General features: G+C 44.2%; 1 protein-coding gene across 2 annotated transcripts in view; it reads left to right on the top strand.

Annotated features, from left to right (window-relative positions):
* The window catches only part of PDZD2 (PDZ domain containing 2), a 162,542-nt gene that overhangs the window by 96,262 nt on the left and 46,133 nt on the right, over window positions 1–20,147 (top strand). For both annotated transcript variants that reach the window (XM_025043535.1, XM_025043536.1), the window contains one exon: window positions 3,339–3,494. In XM_025043535.1, the coding sequence (XP_024899303.1) occupies window positions 3,339–3,494 (156 nt within the window). The remainder of the gene's footprint in view (window positions 1–3,338; window positions 3,495–20,147) is intronic.

The raw sequence follows: 20,147 nt of genomic DNA, 5'->3' as shown, positions 1-20,147 counted from the left end.
CACCGGTCTCGCTTTCTTCCTCCTCAGTTTTACAAACGAGATAGGGAGGCAGAGTTTCTGTGGCTGGCTGTCATCTCACAGTGGCCTTGATGCTGTTACGGGTTTTTGATGCACAGCCAGTGTCTGTCCCTCCGTCTTGCAGCCACCTCTTCTTCATGAGGCCTTGGGCTGGGACCCCAGGAGAGTGTTAAGATAGTGCTGATATCCCGGGCCCCTGGCATCTGCTTTCTTCCTGGGTCTCAGCAGCCTTAGCGCTCTGAATAAAGCCTGCGGGACTCCACAGCTATGTGACAAGAAACAGGGACCAGGCTGTCTTGTTTCTGCTCCCCAGTCTCATGCTGCTGTTGATGACACAGGAAAGAGCTGACATGACTAAGGAGCTAGTGAAGTGGAGCCATCCATCAGGCTTACTTCTGGTTCATCCCAGTTTGTCGCAGCTGCAGTTCAGGGAAGAACCGATGTGAGCAATAGGCTCTTGCCAGTATGGCTCATCCCCACCCCCACCCCCCATTATCCCTCTTGTTATTTTTGAACCTAGCATCCACAGGTCTCTCTATATTTTTGCCTCATAGATTGCAAGGTCTATTGCCTATTTAATAAATAGACTAGAAGAATATTTTAATGTGTTGAGTGACCTGAAAAATCTGCCTTCCTCCCTTTATACACCCTTTCCCCCAAACCCTTGACCTGGACTTTCAGGCTTCCAACAAGAATACAGAGCCTTGGCAACGACTTGGAAGAGTTGGCACTGAGGTCCTAGAGGCAGAGTTTGAGACGTTCTCCATTCGTAGGCCCTCTCCTCCTCTCCCAGAGGGACCACTGGGCACCCCAGCATCTCCTCACTAGGCGTAGGGAAGGGGAGCAAAGCCAGGGATGTTCTCTGTCAGCCCAGTGAATCCCACAAGGAGGGACATGGTGCAAGGGAAGGAGAAGCAAAGTCCTCATTTGGTCAGACGAGCTGGGAGTTCGAAAAGCATCATCGAATCTTACACACACACACAGTCATATGTTTGTACAGCCCACCTCCCCACAGACTAAGCTTAAGAGCACAGGGCTTTCTGGAGAGGCATTATACCATGTCCACCAAACATTTAGTTCTGCGAAGACTTCTTTCTCACGCTAGTTTGGAACATGGGGATATCTGTTTTGATGTTCCTAGAAAGTATATGTGTAGCAATACAGATTTCTCTCATGCTCTTCTTTTATTGTTCATTTTTATTAACAAGTGCTTATGATATCTAATGTCGAAAACCAGAAAAAAAAATAGAGCAGAAAAAGAAGATAAAAATTGTTTGTAATACCATCATTAGTATTGTCTATTAACTGGTGCGTCCTTCCGGATGGGAACACACACACGTGTGCAGTACGCACACACACGTTTTCATCGAATGGAATCAAACGCAGGGAGACAGTGCAGCTGGAGCTAGTTCCACCTGGACCTCAGTGCCAGCACAGCCCTTTCAGAGCTGTGTATCTCGAGCAAGCTACTACCTCTCTCTAAATCTGTTTTCTCACCTGAGAATGAGAATCAGGATGTTAGGGCGATTAAATGAGGATGATTAATAAAGGGCTCTGAACAATGTAGCTGGTCACAACTAGTACTTAGAGAAATGTTTGTCTTTATGGTTCTCACATATTATTACATCCAGTTTATTATTACATTCCTTATTCATGTAGTTACTACAGACTATTTTTAACCTGTTGGTTTTTTTTTTCCACTAATAAGCACCCTGTGAGAATCTTTCCACATCAGGAAGCACATTTCTACAGCACTGTTTTTAATGACCATAAAGTATTCTATTCTGTTTCTGTTGTGCAGTTACTCATCAGTTGAGACCTTCATCTCTTTTTTTTTTTTTTTTCTTTTAATGGTCTAGCAGAGTTGACATCACAGGAGGGAACTGAACTCATTTTTTGCTTAATAGCTCTTTTTCCTTCCCGTAGGCAAGGTCGAACAGTATAGCATTCACAATTATTGATCTAAAATGAGCTTCAGGTACCTTAAAGGTGGAACCTGCATCAAATGTCACTGTCACCAGGTGCCAGCTCAGTAATAGTTTGTCCACTGTTTAAGATGAGTATTTTTGTTCTCTTTTCTGTCAGCCCCCAAGGAACACGATAACCAAAACTGTCTACATGTTTCTTGCCTTGTAGAAATAGTCACTGTGGGACGGTGAGGGAGAGGGCCTGTTTCTCTTTTCTCTGGCCTCAGATCAGCCCTGCAGCCCTGGTCCCTGGCCTCATGTGCAGTGGCATTTCCCGGGAGAGCTCTCGGCTTCTGCGTGCTCCTCTCTTGCGACTGGGATCACCACGCAGCCTCAGTGATTCCGCCTGCGTCCCACAACCCACTCTGGCTTGATCTGTGCATAGAAAGGGCTGTATTGATGAAGCCCCCTTTAGAGTATAACTTGAATGGAGTCTGATTCCATGTATTTTTGTTGACCTTGAAAAGTTGTTCAAGCGCTGCTTTTATTGAAAGACATTATCAGTCTCCACTTTGGCATTGTAATTCAATAAACAATTTAATCTTTTTCTAATGAACATATGCTAGTGCGATGAGCAATGGGGAAGAGGATATGATGGATATTTGAGCTCTGTGCTAGGTCTGGGGATACAGAGATGAGTAGAAATGGTGTTAAGTGTGGGGAACTCTCAAGCAGGAGAGATGGACAAGTCTAGTTAGATATACGTTGCGAAGCGATAACATGAACAGTACAGGATGTTAGAGAAGAAAGGAGGGGCAGATGGAACTCCTCCTGAGGTGGTCCAGGAGGCCTGCAGAAGAAGAGGATGCTCAAACTTTGCCCAAATAGGCTTTAGTCATGAGAGGAAGGGTAGTGCCGGCAGAGGGAGCTGCTGGTGGAAAAGGCGATAGGGCAGTGGAGAGCCTGGCGTGTTTGGAAGTCAGTACAGCTTGAATGAAAGGTAGAGTGAGAAGGGAGATTCGAGGGAGGTGAGTCTGGAGAGCTGGGCAGAGGCCAGATCTCTGGGATGCTGGCCTGCTAGTTGAGGGGTTTTAAGCTGTATCCTGAGAGCAGGACAGGGCAGGTCATCGAAGGGCCATAAGTTCAGAGAGCTTGGATTGCCCAAGGAAATATTCATCTACGAAACACAGATTCTTCAGGAAAAAAATTGGTTTGGGTTTAAATTGAGTCCACAGCCCTGACATTTAAGGTAACCTTGCAGACCTGGAAACGTGGAACATACATTCCATATAGTCTTTGGGTTGGGAGCACGTGACCACCCACAGTTGACTCTACTAGGTTTTTCCTTGACCTTGACCCAGAACTGCTTGGTGCCATGGGGTAATTCATGGGCCTGTAATTGTGTCCCCACAGGAAACCTCTGCAGAGGACCTACTGAGGTTAACATCTAAGAGTCTGCCTGACCTGACCAGCTCAGTAGAGGACGTGTCCTCTTGGACCGACAACGAAGAACAGGAGCCAGAGGGGGACGAGGACGAAGGAACCGGCTCGTCCGCCATCCAGGGAGCAGTAAGTGTGCCTCTGGTTTGCAGGGCTGCTCTGCCAGAATGATGTTTTCTTGAGGATGTGGGTGGCAGGATCAGACATAAAAGCTCGAGATAGTGGCCAGAGGCCAGGATGGGAAAAGACCACAGTGCATTATTTTTATTTTTATTTATTTATTGTCAGAATCTTCCAAAAAGATCTGGTGAGGGTAATGCTTTTCATTTAAGAAAAATAATTGAAACTGGAAACAGGATAAGAGAGCAGCTGGGTATTAAGTTCAGTGCCTAAATCAATTTCTAGGATGCTTAATATATACGAAGATTTTATTTCTACTTATTGATAGATGTTTGAAAACTATCGTGAATTTAAACTGAGACTGAGAGCTTTCCGGTTGAAAGTAGAATGTTAAAATAACACAGCACCCGTTCAGGCAAAGTTGTAGAGATATGTCTTATAATTTTAATCAAACTAGGACACACGGCTCATAGCTCTTCCTTGCAGAGCCTGTCACGCTTCCCGCACTTGTGGTTTGTGCTCACGTGCCGCCTGGCACTGTCAGGAGGGCTTTTGATCAGCTGTGGTCACATTGTGCTCCGTGGTCTCCACTCTGCATCCACATCTGAGAGGTGTGTCATTTGCAGTGTAAACTCTTGTTAGCCCTTGTTACCCATCCAGCCAGCGTGGGGATGGTGCCCCCTTTCTGCCATTTGGATCCCTTAGAATTGCTTTGTCAATGGTTTTCTTCAGAAAGCTTATCATGATTTACACTTCTAGCAGTGCCCAGTTGTCATCATCGCCAATGACATTACCTAAAAAAAAAAAGAAAATTACCAATTAATCACCTTTGGTTTATATGCTTATTATTGTAGTTTTTCCAAAGGAATTTCAATGCATTCTGTCAGACACACTTTATATGGGAAACTTTAGGTTGCCTTTAAGGAGAAAGAAATAACTCTTGACGCTAATTCTCCACAAGTACACACGTTACAGTGCTGCATTTCTGGGTTTCTTTGTCATGTCGCCCGGGCTGTCATACACAGATCCCAAACCCATTATTGTCAGTGGAGAAACCCAAGCTGATCTTGCTTTGACAATTCTCTCCTCTCTGTGCCTCGGACGCCACCTCACCCCACTTCACTTCTGCTCTGTCCCCTTCACAAAGCACTGACGGCAGAGGGGACCCTCGGGCGTCTTCCCTGGCTCACCACCCATGCGTGAACCATTCGTTAGCCATTCTCTTGAGCTCTAGTTTCAACTAGGAGAAGCAGGCCTGAGACACAGCCCTGCAGGGCTGGCCAGGAGGTTTGTACCTGGCAGAAGGTGTCTTCTGGGCTTTACAGTCCACCCTCTGTGCCTTATAAAGATGCTGAACCACTGAGAAAAAAAACAAAATTATATATATATTTATATATTTTAAGTTCTATGTCTACAATCCAAGACTCTGTTTGGTAATTTTTAAACAAGGATAAACCACCTTAAATGAAAGAAACCTAGTACGGTTTCAACAGGGTTACAAAGCCTTTTATTTCACACATGAGAATGATTAAACCTGCTGCCAGATTCCACTCAGACAGTGACGAGCTTTGCACCTGTAAGAGGTGGTGTGCGCCAAGCACTTAGGCTGAGCCAGCGTCGTCCAAATGCTAAGGACCTGCCAGGAGCACCCTTATGATTTATTTTTCATGGCTACAATAAACAGCAATGAGATTTTCCTTTCAGAAAGCTCCAGCCATGCTTAGGATAAAACCATATGGTGATTATCAAGTTTGAGGAATAGAGGCAAAAACAAAACAAAACAAAACAGAAACGGGAATGGGACCATGAAATTCCACAGTCATTTGAACAGTTGTCATCCGCCTCAGTGGGGTCCGGCTTCAGTGACAGAGCTGTCACCCCACCACCCATCACCACATCCGGTGTTGAAGATTGCCTGTTTGGTGTCAGAAATATCTTGAGTCTTGCCCTTTCCCCATATCGGCATTTATTTGAAGATCCTGGTTCATCTGATCAGCCATTCTTCCTCAAGTCTGCCTTCTGTACTTCTGCTCTGCAATGACAGTTTTTAACCCTTTTCCCATCTGCCCCAAGATAAATCGATTACAGTCCTAACTTTACCCCCCAAAGTTGACCATGAAATATCTCATTTTTATCATTATTTTCACATCGCTCTAGTATGTCGATAGTCTTTGGAAACAAATGACATATTATTTATAGCATTCTCGTTTTAGTCGTTCAATCACTGAAAATGTCAAATCCTAGAAAATGTAGCATTCCTACATGAGCTGCATTTTTTTTTTTTTTTAAACAGGAAAAAGTCTAAGTGAGAATCTGGCCACGTCATTAACTGTTTAAAATCCTTCAGTGGCTCTCAATCACACTGAGGTTAAAATCCCAACTCCTTAACACGGACCGCCACCAGCTCCAGCCTACCTGTGCTGCCTTTTCTCCGATAGATGCTCCCAGTGACCACACACACCCTCTTAGCGCTGTGAGCTCCTCATTCCCCAGGCTACTACTTTGTGCTTTTGTATCTGCTGTTCTTTCTACCTAAAAAAACCTTTGCCTGCCAAGATCCTTGTAAATCCGGCCCAATTGTCACTCCTTCCCATAAGTAAACCTTTCCCTGACCTCCAGAGTTATTTGTTCTGTGTTCTACGCTTACATAGCTCTGTGCGGAGATTTCTATTATATCATTTACCATCTTGTTTGTATAATTTATCTTTTTTTATAATTTATCTTTTCTGTCTTCCTCTTTAGATATAAACATTTCAAGGACAAAGGCCATGATGCCTTCAGCATCTCTCTATCCCTAGGACAGTACAATGCATGGAATATAATAAGGGATGAAAGGGAGGGACAGATTCTCCTATGAGCTCCTGTCATTCCTAGATCACTGCGCGTCCTTCCCTTGGAGCTCACCTGGTACTCTTCTGTCCTTGAGGCACAAGCCTGGGTCCTGAGCCCCTGACTTTTTCACTTCCCTCCTCGTGCCCCCAATATGTGCCCTGCCTGGGCCCCTCATCCTGCATGCAGGATGTCTGCACTCTGGGGCGCTACAGCATTGGAAAATCTGGCCTTGCCGCTGACTACAGAATAAAGGAGAGCGATTCTCTCCTGGTCCTTGTGGCCAGTTGAGGGGAACTCGACTCAGTTGCAGCTTTTGCACACTTGGAACCCAGATGGGGTGGTACAGCTGAACTCTTAAGCCTGTGGAGGATGTGAGCAGTGATTCTCCTGCTGCTTGCCAGGATCCTCCTGGAAGGGGAGTCAAGGTTGAAAGTAATTGAGGTAGTTTTGCTTTGAGGTGTCACGCATGTACCCTCCCCACTCTCAAAGACCAGATGAAGTTCAAAGTTATCTGTGATGCCTCTCTCTGCTCGAAGTATCTACAGTCATCTCTCTCTCTCTCTCCCCCAAATGTGTTAATCACTGCATCTGCTGTTTTCATTTATTTGTTACTGCTTGTTTCTTTGGAGAAAGAAAGAAAATACATAAGATTTGTAAACTTTTGAAGTCAGATGTACCTCTTTTGGGCCCCCAGTACCAATGAAGTACTTTGTATTCAATACAAACTCAATACGTATGTCTTGATCACAAAGCCATCAGTAGAGCAGTGCTTCTCAAAGTGCAATCTCTGGACCAGTATCATCAGTGTCACCTAGAGCCTTGTTAAAAATACAAATCCTTGGGTCCCACCCCAGACCTGCTGAATCAGAAACCAGGGGTGGCATCCAACAATCTGTTTTCAATAAGCCTTCCAGGTGGTTTGGACACAGGCTAAAGTTTGAGAATTTTAGAGCCTTCCAGTAAAATGAGTGGCATATGGGCTGTTCTTGGCTATTCAGAAAAGTGTGTTCCCTTCTCAAGTGTAAATAATTACGGTCCATCCCTGAAAAAAAAGCGATCCATGCTCTGACCTTCTGAAAGAGTGGCTCTTTTTAAAATGATTAGAGGAAGAAGGGTTTTAGTGTAACAAGGCATGAAATGGGTGGTGATATCTCTTAACAACAACAACAAAAAATGGAAGTACTGATTGCTTTTGCCAAATCTGCAATTGTCAAACCTCAGCTGGGAAGAGTTCGCTTCGCACATCCATCAGCAGACCTGTCTCCGGCTTCCTCTGGCATCAGGAATCAGTTCTAACATTTTTGGAATCACTAGTTTGGGAAAATCTTGAAGAACTTTTGGGTGATTAGGATTTAAGCATGAATTAAGGACCTTATCTCTCAAAAGGAAAGAAGAGCCAAGCTGGATCTCGCGAGTCTGTAAGTTTGGTGTTGGTGTTTGGTTCTTAGTTTGTTTATGGAGTTGTTAAGAGGTGTGAGAACTTGAATCCCTGTCTTCTGGAAGAGTCAGCATTCCTTGGGGGTAGACATCATCCAGATATAGAAAGAATTGAGAGGGCTCTCATGTTTTATTTGGATTGAATAATTGATAAAGTGTTTGCTCTTTGATAAAGTTTGATAAAGTGTCTGGGCAGTGAGGATTTGTATTGCAGCATCTGAAAGTACCATTTCTGGTTGAGACAGCTGCCCTGGATAAGAAACTGTCTCTTGTTTGGGGCCTGAGCTAGATCTTTCTGGTAAATTGAACTTAGAGCATAATGCAAAAGATAGCACCAAGTGCTTAAGCTTATGATTAGTATTAAAAAAGGAAGATCCAGCTGAAAATCAGATCTTCACAGCGTGAAACTAGTAATGCAGAGAGACAATGAACAGGGCTCCCCAAGCTTTCTGTGAGGGGAACGAATGTTCTTCACCACAAGCCTCGAGGTGAGGGTGTAAATACAGGGTGCGCATAGGGCAGCGGTGGGCTCTGAGGGTCCCTCTGAGCACAGGGCGTTGGCAGCCACTGCTCAGAGAGGTTCTCCTTCTGGGTCAGGAGAGCTCTTCCCTCCTCCTCGGGCTTCTGCTTCCTCCTTATCTAACTTGAGGACACACATCCTTCATGCCCGGGCCCCCAGGATGTTAATACATCCTGCGATTCCCTTCATGACCCTTAACACAGATTATAATAGTACATTCATTCAGTGACAGTTTGCTTAATGTCATCCTCCCTTATTGGAAGGTGATCCATGGGGAAAGGGCCATGTCAGGTTTGCTCACTCGTGTATCTCAAGTACTCACTGTCGGCTCTCAATATGTGCCAGGGGACAGATGGATAGTTGGACACAGGTGGGCAGACAGGTGGGAGATCGCTCTATCTTCTCTCATTCCCTAATGCTCCAGCATACCCCTCATCATATGATCTATTTATCTTCCAATGACTTGACCGTCTTCCCTAGCACACCACAAGTTTAAAATGAGCATGGCACATAGCTTCTTGTTTGTGTCCACAAAGTAGAAAATCTATCAGCCTTTCCCTTCTGGGAGTTTCTGTCTGGAATACGAACACCGAAAATGTAGAAATCACTCTTCCAAGTATAGCATTGGGAGGACACAGTGTCCCCTCCCTTAAAATAAGACATTTGTGGTAGTACCTCATTAACACATGAGTAGATTTCTAATTTTTTTGTTGTTGTTAATTAAGACTTAAAAACTGCAAGCGGCTGGAAAGGGAACTTAGGACTTGATTTTTAACAAATCAATAACAGGATTGCACCTCCCAAGGGAGCTGGTGAAGTGGTGGGTGGGGTGTGAGTGGGAAGTCTAGGCAAAAAGGCTCCAGGGACAGGGGCACAGGACTGCGAGTCTCGAAGATGCAGCTTCTGGTAAATAGCTACAAGGAACTTTGGGATTAGTTGGTCCAAACTTTGCATTTTATAGGCTAGAAATCCCCAGTGAAAGAAGACTGCTGAGCTCCGCTGGTAGCAAATTTGTTCCCTGGATGAGTCATGTTATGGCTCAAGCCAGCTACGAGGCAAAAGAAAAAGGAAAAGGAAACACACTAAGAAAGCGTCCACAGACATTCACAGACACGTGAGGGGAATCCCTGTGTGTCGCAGATGCATAAATGGACACACGAAGCCCCACACTCTTCCACGTGTCTGAAATCCAGAGGGAGGACATGGTTTCGCCGATCATCAGATCTCCAAAGCCTACCCTAGAAGGGCCCATCTGGCAGATCTGAGTCGGGCGGGGCCCAGGAGTCAAGTCTCAGAAGCATCTCGGGTGATCCCAATACCCAAATTTTGAAAAGCAAAACTTTGAGTGAGAGATGGTGGCTGCCAGAGGAAGCAGCAGGTTCAAACATACTGTTTGAACCGTTTCCCATATGGCAATTTCCATGACATGCTGCACAGTGGCAGGGCTTCCGAGAGTCTCCTGGCTGGAGGTCGGACCTGGCCGGGGACCTGTGCGTGGCTTTGATAAGGAGACACTTCAAGTCCCCACCTGTCTCCCTCCTTTTCGTCGTCTAGAATACGAGGCTCAAGGCCCTGGTATTTGTGCTGCTGGTAAGAAACCTGGAAGCACAGATCCCCCAGCCTGCTCCAGATCTTTCACGAGCATAGGTTCGTTTGTACACCGTGCTTCTCATCACCTTGGCAGACATCCTGGTATATAGACCGGTGCTAATGATGCAGAAGTTGTGCTATTCCCGGCACCAGCCCGAAGCAGGCGGCAGCAATCCCTGCTGATCCCTAGCTCCCCGAGTTGTACATTTTCCTCTCCGCTATCCCAAACTGTGAACTATACTCCCTTTCCTCTCAGAGCCCTCGACTTCCCCCAAGTAGGTCTCAGTTCAATCAGACCTTCCTTAAACCATACTCCAGCTGGCGCAGCCATAGATAAGAGGTTGCCTGAAACTCGACGCAGTATGTAGGATGGCCAGAGCCAAGTAAGAAAGATAAGGCTACAATTATTGCTGGTCTAAGAAAATAAGATTTACATTTGGGGGCGGTTTTTGTTTGGTTTCCTACTTAAGGAGATGAAGTGATTATTTAAATGGGTGGGGGAAAAATAAGATAAGAATAATTGTTTGGCAAGGACGAGTTGCCCAGAAAACTGCTGAAGTTTCAATTAGGCTTATTCCCGTGGCACACTTCCTGGGGCCTGCTTCAACTCGCCACCTGGCTCTGCGCTGCATTTTCATCCAAGCAGTTTGCAGTTCTCAAGGAAGTCAACAGCTCATGTGCTCTGTATAGAAAAGCAAATATTGTATTCTACAGCCTCATACCACAGAGGTCTCCAAAGCGGGGTGAAGCACACCCTGGAGGTGCAGGGGAACTAGGTGGTCCCTGGGAGTGTGGCAGCAAGTTATTAGAACTTGTGTAGTTTTATCTTATTTGAGAAGGTTGTGTGCTTTATAGCACATGTATATCAGTACGGTAGTATAGGGTTATAATTTATGAATCTGTGTTGGGGTTATCATCTGGCCACACGATCTACATAGGTTGACATCACAGCATTATGGAGCATTATGAAATGCAGTTAAAGAAATCCCCTTAGTGTGCAGTCAACTTTATTGTCATCTTTCAGATTTGAAAAATTCCTTCAAATTTCAGTGAAAATAACATATGGACTGCTAGAGCATGTAGTAGAGTTTCTTCACCCTCAAATTAATTTCTTTTACGAAAATAATACCGTAGAAGCCGCGAAGTGACCTTATTTCTTCGGCTAAGGTACTTTGCATCTCCGTGCATCCCATTACAGTATTCCAAGATGCCTTTCAGCCCTGCCCCCTGTTACAAATGTTCCTCTTATACATATCACCCCTATTAATTTAGTTTTATATGTCCATTGGGAGTTTAAATCTGTATTTCTCACACTGAAATGCAAAATAGAACGTATCAAGACTTGAGAGAAAGTGGCAGTTTAAAAATGAAACCGAAATAAAAATTTCTTTGCCGTAGACAAAATGATAGCAATTAAACAGGGGGGGAAAAAAACAGAATTATGAGAGTCATTTATGCACTGTATCTCTGAGGTAATGTATCTTATTTGTTTTGGGGCCTCACTCAGCCTTTAAGGTGACAGACGTCCTTGAGATGTATGTGGCTTTGGAGACTGTAAATGGAGATAGTGCTGAAATGCGTGGTCAGATTCTTACTCTCTTCAGAGAAACAGGATATCCCCACTTAGTTTCAGTTCCACTTATTGTGTTGGTGTTTTTAGGCAAATGACTGTATCACCTTTGACGGTGTGTTGATGAACTAAACAAATAGGCAGTAAGTGCTTTAAAAAAAGAAAAAGAAAAAAAACACCTCTCTTGAAGACTTCATGTGCAGTGAAAGATTTGGAGTTTTTCGGTATTTTTCTCTTTTTCACCACATCTTATACAACACGGTAGTACAAAGCCAAGAAATAAAAACAAAGCAAAATACAAGAGAGCAGAAATTGCCCTGTGGAATCCAGGGCAGAAATTTCTCAAAGAAATGAGCTATTTAAAATGAATAGAATTCTTCCTACCCACGTGTTTCCTTGCCTAGCTTGTTGTTTGCTGTTTGTTTGCTTGGTTTCTGCTTGCCCAGCTTTTTACGTAAGTTACTGACTTAGCTCAGTAAATGACATTTGCAGAAAAAGAAAAGCCATGTCTCTCCCTTCTGGTTCTTGTTCTTATTTCTTCCCTTGAAAAATCCTTGCTTCTGCTCCTATCAAGATTGTGAAGCCCTTCATTCCTCGAAGAGATTTTTCTGATTACTCCAGACCTTGCCAATTTCATTTGCCCATTTCTCACATCTTAACACTTGAAAATCAGAAAGACGCCTCCTGGTTTATGTAAATGGGTAGACACTGTCAAAATGTGCTGCTAAAGCTGTTGTTTGAATATTCAAATTTATTCCCCCTAGAGATAAATATATTAATAAGTATTTGTGGTACTATAAGCTAGTGAAGGCAAATAGGTGGCCTGCATGTCACACACACACGCCCTCTTCAGCTCCTAGAGCAAACATCTCTGATTCCTCCTAACACTCCTCTGCTGACAGCAGATACGATCTCAGAAGTTGATAATATGACGTTCAGGTGCCTGCAACCAAGTCACAGTATAAATCAACACTGGGCTCAGCCAACATGACTTTGCCGTCCACATGAGCACTCTGCTGGTGCTTTGGGGGATAGGAAGACATAACACAGTTTTCCACTCTTATGGTATTTATTATATTTCATAAATGAGTTATAGTTATTTCAGTACTTTTCATATTCCTTTCTTCTGTATAATAAACTGTTAGGAGCCATATGCTATATATGACCTGGAGGAGTGACATCTGGTTCCTTCCAAGAATCAGGGAGGGTTCGGGTGGTGTTTGACTATTCCATAGGATTTCCACAGAAACACCCACAAAAATGGGTGACATTCTACAGCAGAAAAGTAACATGTACAATGGTCCACAAAAAGAACATTTTAAGGCCTGTTCAGGAATCAACAAATAATCTATTAAGCACAAATGTTCAGCACATGCTTTGAGTTCCAGACTAAGGAATTATGACTTACTTTACAAGTACTGTGACTCACTGATGGTTTTTACGTCGAGTGACAGGGTCAGAGATTTTGTTTTAAGGTTACTGAAAACTGAGGAAGAGCTGAACTTGATAGGAAGTTGGAGGTGGAGAGATGGAAGCCTTTGCCATAGTCCCCCACCCCCACCCCACCCCACCGAGAAGTAGTCAGAGCCTGGACGAAAAGAGAGGTGGCCGTGAAGACGGGCAGGCAGGAAGCAGTAGTACGACTGGTCAGTAGAGGCAGGGAGCAGGGCCAGCCTGCCAACTGGAGTGCTGGGTTCTTAGCCTTGCAGCTTGGCGAGCCAAGGGCTCCTCGCTGGTAGAGAAGGATATAATGAGTCCCCCCGCCACCCCGCCTTTTTTCCCCCCCGAGGGCAAGGCCAATCCTAAGCAATATTTCAAACAAGATTTTGTTTGCCTTCGAACCCTCCAGCCTCTTGTTACCACTCCTCCTCACTTGCTGGTCCCTCTCTTCACAGGTTTCCTGGAGCCTAGTGCCCTCATACCGCTCTAAACGCCCTCGCTAAGGTACCCACCGGCTCCCCTAAGAGTTTCCAGGCCCCCAGGCAGCCTCTTCCTTCTTCCCCAAGTCATTTCTGCCCCTTGCACTACCACCACCACCAACAACAACAAAAAGACCAAAACCAAACAGACAAAACCCTTCCCGTTTCTCCCAAGCACTATGTTTGTTAGTAAAGCAATCTGATTAAACCGATTTAAATGATGGCCAATTATCCTATGACACTTGGCAAAATATATGCATTTTAAAAAGGAAATCTTTGTGTTTTCAAATGAGAGTCACATCGGTATCTTTTTAAAATGAAATTGTGAAAAATCACAAAGCCTGGACGACAAAGTTGCTTTTACAGGAAATACCATTAAGCCTTACCTGCGGTAGCAGCTTCCTTAAGATGTCTGTACTTGTCACTGCCTTCCCTTCAACTTCCTAAGTTATGTTTCCCCAAAATTCTCAAGCTTGTTCATAGTGACTTTGGATAGAGATGGGTAGGGCTACTATAAACGAAAGGTTGGCAGTTGTGAATTTAGGTCGTAAACGTTTCAGGCTTTGCTGGCCAGTGTCTGTCGCACCTGCTCACTTACTCGCCTTTGCAGTGCACGAGCAGCCATAGGTGATAAGTGAACTAAAGGGCCTAACTGTTCTAATAAAACTTTACGAAAACAGGTGTTGGGCCAGGTTTGGCCCCCAGGCAGCAATTTGCCGACCCCTTCTGTAGATGATCCTGTATGAGCCTGGGACAGCCTCTTCTTACTGCTTCCGTGTGGCCTCCCTCCACAGAGCACATCTCAGCTTTCCAGTCCAGCTTCTTCAACAAGTACTTGCCCTTAGAAAGATATTATCAGCAAACCAGCGTGAACTCAACACCACTCCTGGAAAATGGGGAATTCAGAGTACAAGTCATGTTGATCTGGAAAAGGCAGTAGAAGGCCTTCGGGTACTGCCTGGAACTTAGCAGCAGACCAAAACGTAGCCACACTGTCCTCAAGGCGACCAGTGAGTCTTCCTCTAAACCCTGCCTGAATGGCAAGCCCAGTTAAAACACCCCCTTTCTGTTACAATAAGCCATGTGATCATGTAAAACTTCCACTAAAACGTTTGTATAGCAAAAGGACCCTGGAAGAATCTGGTGTGTTTACTGTCACTGCTGAATTGGATTTGACTAAGCTGCTATATCAGTCCACCTCTGACAATTTACCCATTATTTTCTCTCCTGCCAATCCTTCTGTTTACTACTTAGATCTCTTTTACATGCCTTTTTGACAGTCCTTCCCGCTCCTCTACTTTTGTATATTTTTCTACACATACAACACGCACATACCCGATTTTATCATTCTGGAATTTAGGGTAAGGTGTGTCATAGTCCTGCTCCCAGAGATGTGTCCAATGTGAGCAGGTAGCCAACTGCTGCCGAGAAATGACCCATGAGTCTGCCTTTAGTTGGCAGCCCACAAACCCAAGGAATTCCAGGCCCCACCGTTTGCTCACCCACTAGGTCATGGGAACGTGGCAAGCGTGAGAGATTCCTGCTTCATAGAGAACGTCTGTATTTGCCTCAATTTGAAATCAATACCAAGGAAGGACATATGCAGATTCTCCTTCTTGCCATCCTCATCTCCTACTATTTTTGAAGAACTAAGAGTCATTGGAGGACAATGACCTCTCCTTGGGAAGGTGACACATACAAATCTACCACAGGAAGGGCATTTATGGGCCAATGACTGATTACATTATGACGGCCTTAAAGGTAATTTATTGCTTCAGCTTTCTAAGGGACCAAGAGAGCTATTTAATCTGTATGCAAAAATATCATCCAAATCACCAACAGAGTGGGCTCAAATCGTTTGGGGCTGACAAATGGGAGGAAACCGGAAATGGGCTCAGGGAGAGCAAGGATCAAATGATTTCTTCTGCCGAGCCGCAGCCTGAGTACCTCAGGGACATCAGCTGCCGCTTCTCCCCCAGCTGCCTCCGACGCTCCGCATGCACCAGGGCAGGCTGGGGTTTGGCGAGTTTTGCTTTTCAGTTTCACTGTTTTCCTCTTCAGTCTTGAGTTACTGCCTTTGTTGGAAAGCAATGAGTCTAGTGTAGCCGTAGGTTTGTGTTTTAATTTCTGCAGTCAGCTCGCAGGCTTCTTGCTGCTTTGAGGCTGATTTATGGTGGTTCTGATGCCCTTTTGCTGAATGGTTATTCATTCCCAGGCCTGGCCTCTCTGATGGCCATCTGGTTCTCCTTTGGTCACTCAAACATCTGCCCCCACAGATTTGGAAAATGAACTTCCTTTGGCAGCCTGAAAATAATCTTAGTGTGACAGGCTCTACTGTCCTGGAGACACTGACCAGGGGAAAGAGCCAGCGGAGCATCCTAAGGATTCGGAGCTGGATGTCTTCTGTCCCAGCTGCAGATTTTTGTTTTTTCTCACATGCTGAGAACGTGGCATGAATTGGGTGCAACCAGTCCTGCAGTTTACCCCGGGATCAGATATGGCTGTGCGATGGAAGTGGTTGGAGGTAAAAGCCACGCTTTGCAGGGTTTGTTTGTAAGGCTTCAAGAGTTAGCTGAGAAAGACAGATGATGCTCAGGAGTTCAACATTATGTTAGTCACAGTGTGTTCGTGGAGATCTCATAAATGCTTTGGACAGCAGTTACAGGACGTTTCTAAGTACTAGACTTTAAGCTTTGGACCAAAGGGTCCTGTCTCATAGTAGATAATGATGATTCCTCCCCACCCGCAGAAGACTGAAATTTACCAGAAGCTAAAACTCAATCCCTGTGCTGTTTCTCATCCAAAGTTATTTCTAGCCACATTGTCCAATGCAGCTTTTCAGAGGTTCTGCATCGAGATATAAATGTCAACATAGCGATATACAAATAATTAAAATGCCAACCAATTCAAATCCCCTCACTAGTTATAATTTAAAGATGTTAAAGCCTAATTAACATCCAAACTTAAAAATCCTTGACCTTTGGAGTGAAAAACCAAAGTATTTCAGGCCCTTCTTCGATCTCTTCTTATTTTGCTCCGGATCTCACTAAGGTGATTCTCGGAGTTGGGTGCTGGTGAGAAGTGGTGCTTTTCCACATCTGCGACCTGGGCTATTTTCCACCGGAACAAATATGGCTCTTTCAGCTTGAAGAAAGTAGAATTTGTTCAACAGCAGGTCACTTGTGTCCTTTACTTTTTAGTGAAATGTAAATAAACAAAGAGTAAGTGGACTCACAGTGATATCAAAACATTGGCCTTACACCCATGACATTTAGAAAAGTGAGCCAATCCCCAGCCCCTAGACCATGGTCCCAGGCAAAATTTTGTTCCTGGGACCTCATTTAATTTTGCCAAAGACCACATCAAGAATCGTAAAAAGTCAGAAATTTTATACTACTGATTCAAGGATGCTGGCAGAAGATCTGAGGTTCCTGGTGGATCAGAGACAAATGACTTTGTTACTCATGGCACAGCATTTTTAAGATTCAGTCCCAGTTCAGGCATCATGTTTGCATGATTTCCCCTTGTACTCCACAAGCCCTTTGGGAGTGATGCAGAGGGGCTCAGGTAGATGCACATGCACTGGATTTGTATCATAGCTGAGGAACCCTGAGGATAGGCAACCTGAATCTTTTATGATAGGCTAGAAGCAAACTTGACTGCTCTTTGTTCCAGAGAGAAACATTATCTTTATTAAACTGGACAGTATACAAATCTCTCCCTTTCTCCTGAGTCACTGTCTCTAACTTTCAAGGCTGTTCACTCTAAAACATCATTTAAGAGTAGATCATCCAGAGTAAAAACAGCCTGTGCCTCTGTTCACAAGACACAGGGAAATGGGAGACACCCCCGGAGGAATGTCTGCCAACAGCCTATAGCAGACGCTCAATAACATCAATTAAAGGAAGGTTGATGATGAAAATATTCTTGACTTCTCTTAAAGATGCCAGTCAGTCTATAGAAGTTGTTTCGAGTCTGTGATCATAAACTTAAACTCAACTCACAGGAATCTTCCTAGTCTGGGTGGGAGAATCAACCTAGTCCTACTTAATGTGCTTTTTGTTTATATTCAAGAGTTTCTTTATTTACATTTACACGTCGAGATAAAAGTATAAGGTGCCCTGATGTGTACTGCGTTGGATGTGGATTGCACCTCTGATAGAGCTTCCCATTCTCAGGAGCAGACACATTCCATCCTGGGCCACATTATCCATTCCTACTACCTGTTGACATAGAAATGCTTAGACTGAAGGAAACTGTATCTTTCCCTCCATTTATTCAGCTTGAAAAACACCCTCTGCAGACTCATGAACCAGACCTGCTGTTGATGCTTCTGAAGCTCATGCCCCTAATGAGCTAGTGAAGGCTAATACCTCTGCCACCTGCTCCTTAGCAAATCGTCCTTCCTCGGGTTTTGAATGTTTCAGGGGGCGAGTAGCATTGCTTTCTGCTGCCTGTTTTTGGGCAGTAATTGGATATGCCTCTGGTGTTTCATATCTGCCTCCTTTTGGGAAGACTAACTTGAGTTTCCATTTAACCTGCTGCTTAAATGGACTCCCTTCATAGCCCTGCTTACTGAGTCTGTGCGTCTTTTTTACTGCCCCTGTTCCTTTGCTTTCTGACTCAGATTTTTTTTTTTTTTCTAAAGTCCTATTCTAGATTCTGTCATATGGGGCTCATCATTGGGAAAGAGATGGAATCGGTGAGTCCTCTGTTTACTAAAGTGTCCATTGTTCAAATCTGTCTTGACCACCACCTCTGAGTTTGCCAATTCCACTCAGGAAATAGTCTCCCATTAGACCAACATCGAGTTCTGACCTATGATCATCCTGCTCGGCTCTCCCTTCGTGTGTCTCATGTTTGCTTCCTAATTTCATACATTTCTCTGGCCACTTCAGTCAGAGCAACAGATGTAACTATGTCTCTTTAAAATTTACCCTGGATTTTTTTTTTTTTTTTACTCTTCCTGGTCTTTCTCACCCCTCACCTTTAAATCCACTCTCGGTATAGCTGTCCCAAATCCTCTTACTCCAGCTCTTTATCTATAGTGTATAAATCATATCTCTCATTGTTTTCCGGGCCTGAGGTCCCTGTAGGGAAGTTCTCGCATTCTGTTCTCTGTAGTTTCGCCTCTCCTCTGCAGTAGGATTTCTGTAGATCCCAGTCACTCCCTCTAATCTCGGAATAGCTAAGTGTCTCGCCATTTTTGTGACACCCACTTTAAGAGTATTTAGACACATCTCTTTTCTTTCTACATCATTCTACTCTGGACTTCACAGTCACATCTGCCTTTCACATATGTCCAGTCTGTCATCTAAGATCTCATCTTTTTCTCCCCTCTTAGTTAAAGATGTTCAAAATATAATTTTGAAAAAAAAAATCCCAAAGTCCAAGATCCATTGTTAGGATTTCATCTTTTTAAGGAAATATCTCTGTTCCTCTAGCAAATCATCGTGTAGTCTTTATTTTCTCTCTTGCACTGCTCCTGTTCTGATTGTAAGACCAGAGTATATTGGTGTCCTGTGCAAACCTGATTTCTAAAATGAAGTGCTCCGGGCACATGCCTTAAAACTGCCTGCTTGGTTGTTAGGTTTACAGTACTTTTGTGGAGCTTTTTTCTCATCTTCAGTCCAGAAAGGTGGCATATTCTCTTTGGGTCTCCATTTGTTTTGCTTTATTCTTTAATTAAATCTGTCATCTTTCTGTAGGTATAAAGTCGAAATGTATATCTCTGCCATCTCGAGCTATAACCATAGTCTATGCAGTCATCGCATCCAGAGGCACCCTGAGACCTGGCGGGGAGAAAGGTTGAGGGGTTTTTTTGGTTTTAATTTTAACTAAACCTTCTCTATACCCCTAAGATACACATTCGGCACTCTCACGTGCGTTCTTATTTAATCCTCATAATATTCATAATATCCCAGTGTCCCTTTTACAACATCTTGAGAGATCTCTAGGTCCACACTTACTGGTTTTAGCTACAAGCTTTCAGTAGTAAAGTAACACACTGTCTTTACCATCAGATGTCTTTGGCATGAGAACTCTTATTGGTATTTTATAGATTAGAGAAACTAAATCTCATTTCATTCTTTGGTGCATTTGAGGATTTAAGATAATTACGAGGTAATTTTAACCCTTTTAAAAGTAAGTGCTTTTGTTCCTTTTTATGTAATGAAATGACTGCCTCTGACATCAATGCTCTACATATATATATATTAGGGACACAGTACATGTCACTACCTATGGTATATGTGAATTGCATTATGCTTTGCATACATTTTGTGTGCTTGTAGTTGATACAGAGTGTGGAACAGAAGTTTACACAATTGCTGGTTAAAATACCTGTATTCTGAATAGAGAGCAACCAGATGATAACAAGTCCCCTCATTATTTGCCTGGTGGACTAGTTGGCACAGCAGGGAGCCTCATCTTCCCATTCTCCATCTCTGGAATGAGCTCGGGGGAGCGCAGGAGGACCAGGAAAATTCCAGCTCAGTCCTGCGTCTCCTTGGAGGCTGGTTCTGTTTGGCCCAAGGCAGTGGCGAGTTACAGAGGCACAGGCCCTGACCCCCTACCATAAGCCTGGGCTTTTATTAATTCCCCTGGTGATTCCGATGCCCGCCCTGGAAATCTTCCTCAAAATCAAATCTACTCCAGATAGCTGTGTCAACTCATTTCAATCCAGCCGTTTCTATGCCGCCGCTTCAGGCCCTGCCTTTCTTCCCACTTCCAGAGATCCTCTGCCAGCAATGCCTGAGCCTCCGGGGCACTTCTGCATGTGAACCAGGTTGCTT

The sequence above is a fragment of the Pteropus alecto genome, unplaced genomic scaffold, assembly GCF_000325575.1.
Source record: "Pteropus alecto unplaced genomic scaffold, ASM32557v1 scaffold152, whole genome shotgun sequence".
Classification (NCBI taxonomy): Eukaryota; Metazoa; Chordata; class Mammalia; order Chiroptera; family Pteropodidae; genus Pteropus; species Pteropus alecto.
Note: the sequence above shows the minus strand (reverse complement) of the source record. Positions and strands in the feature narration are given on the sequence as shown.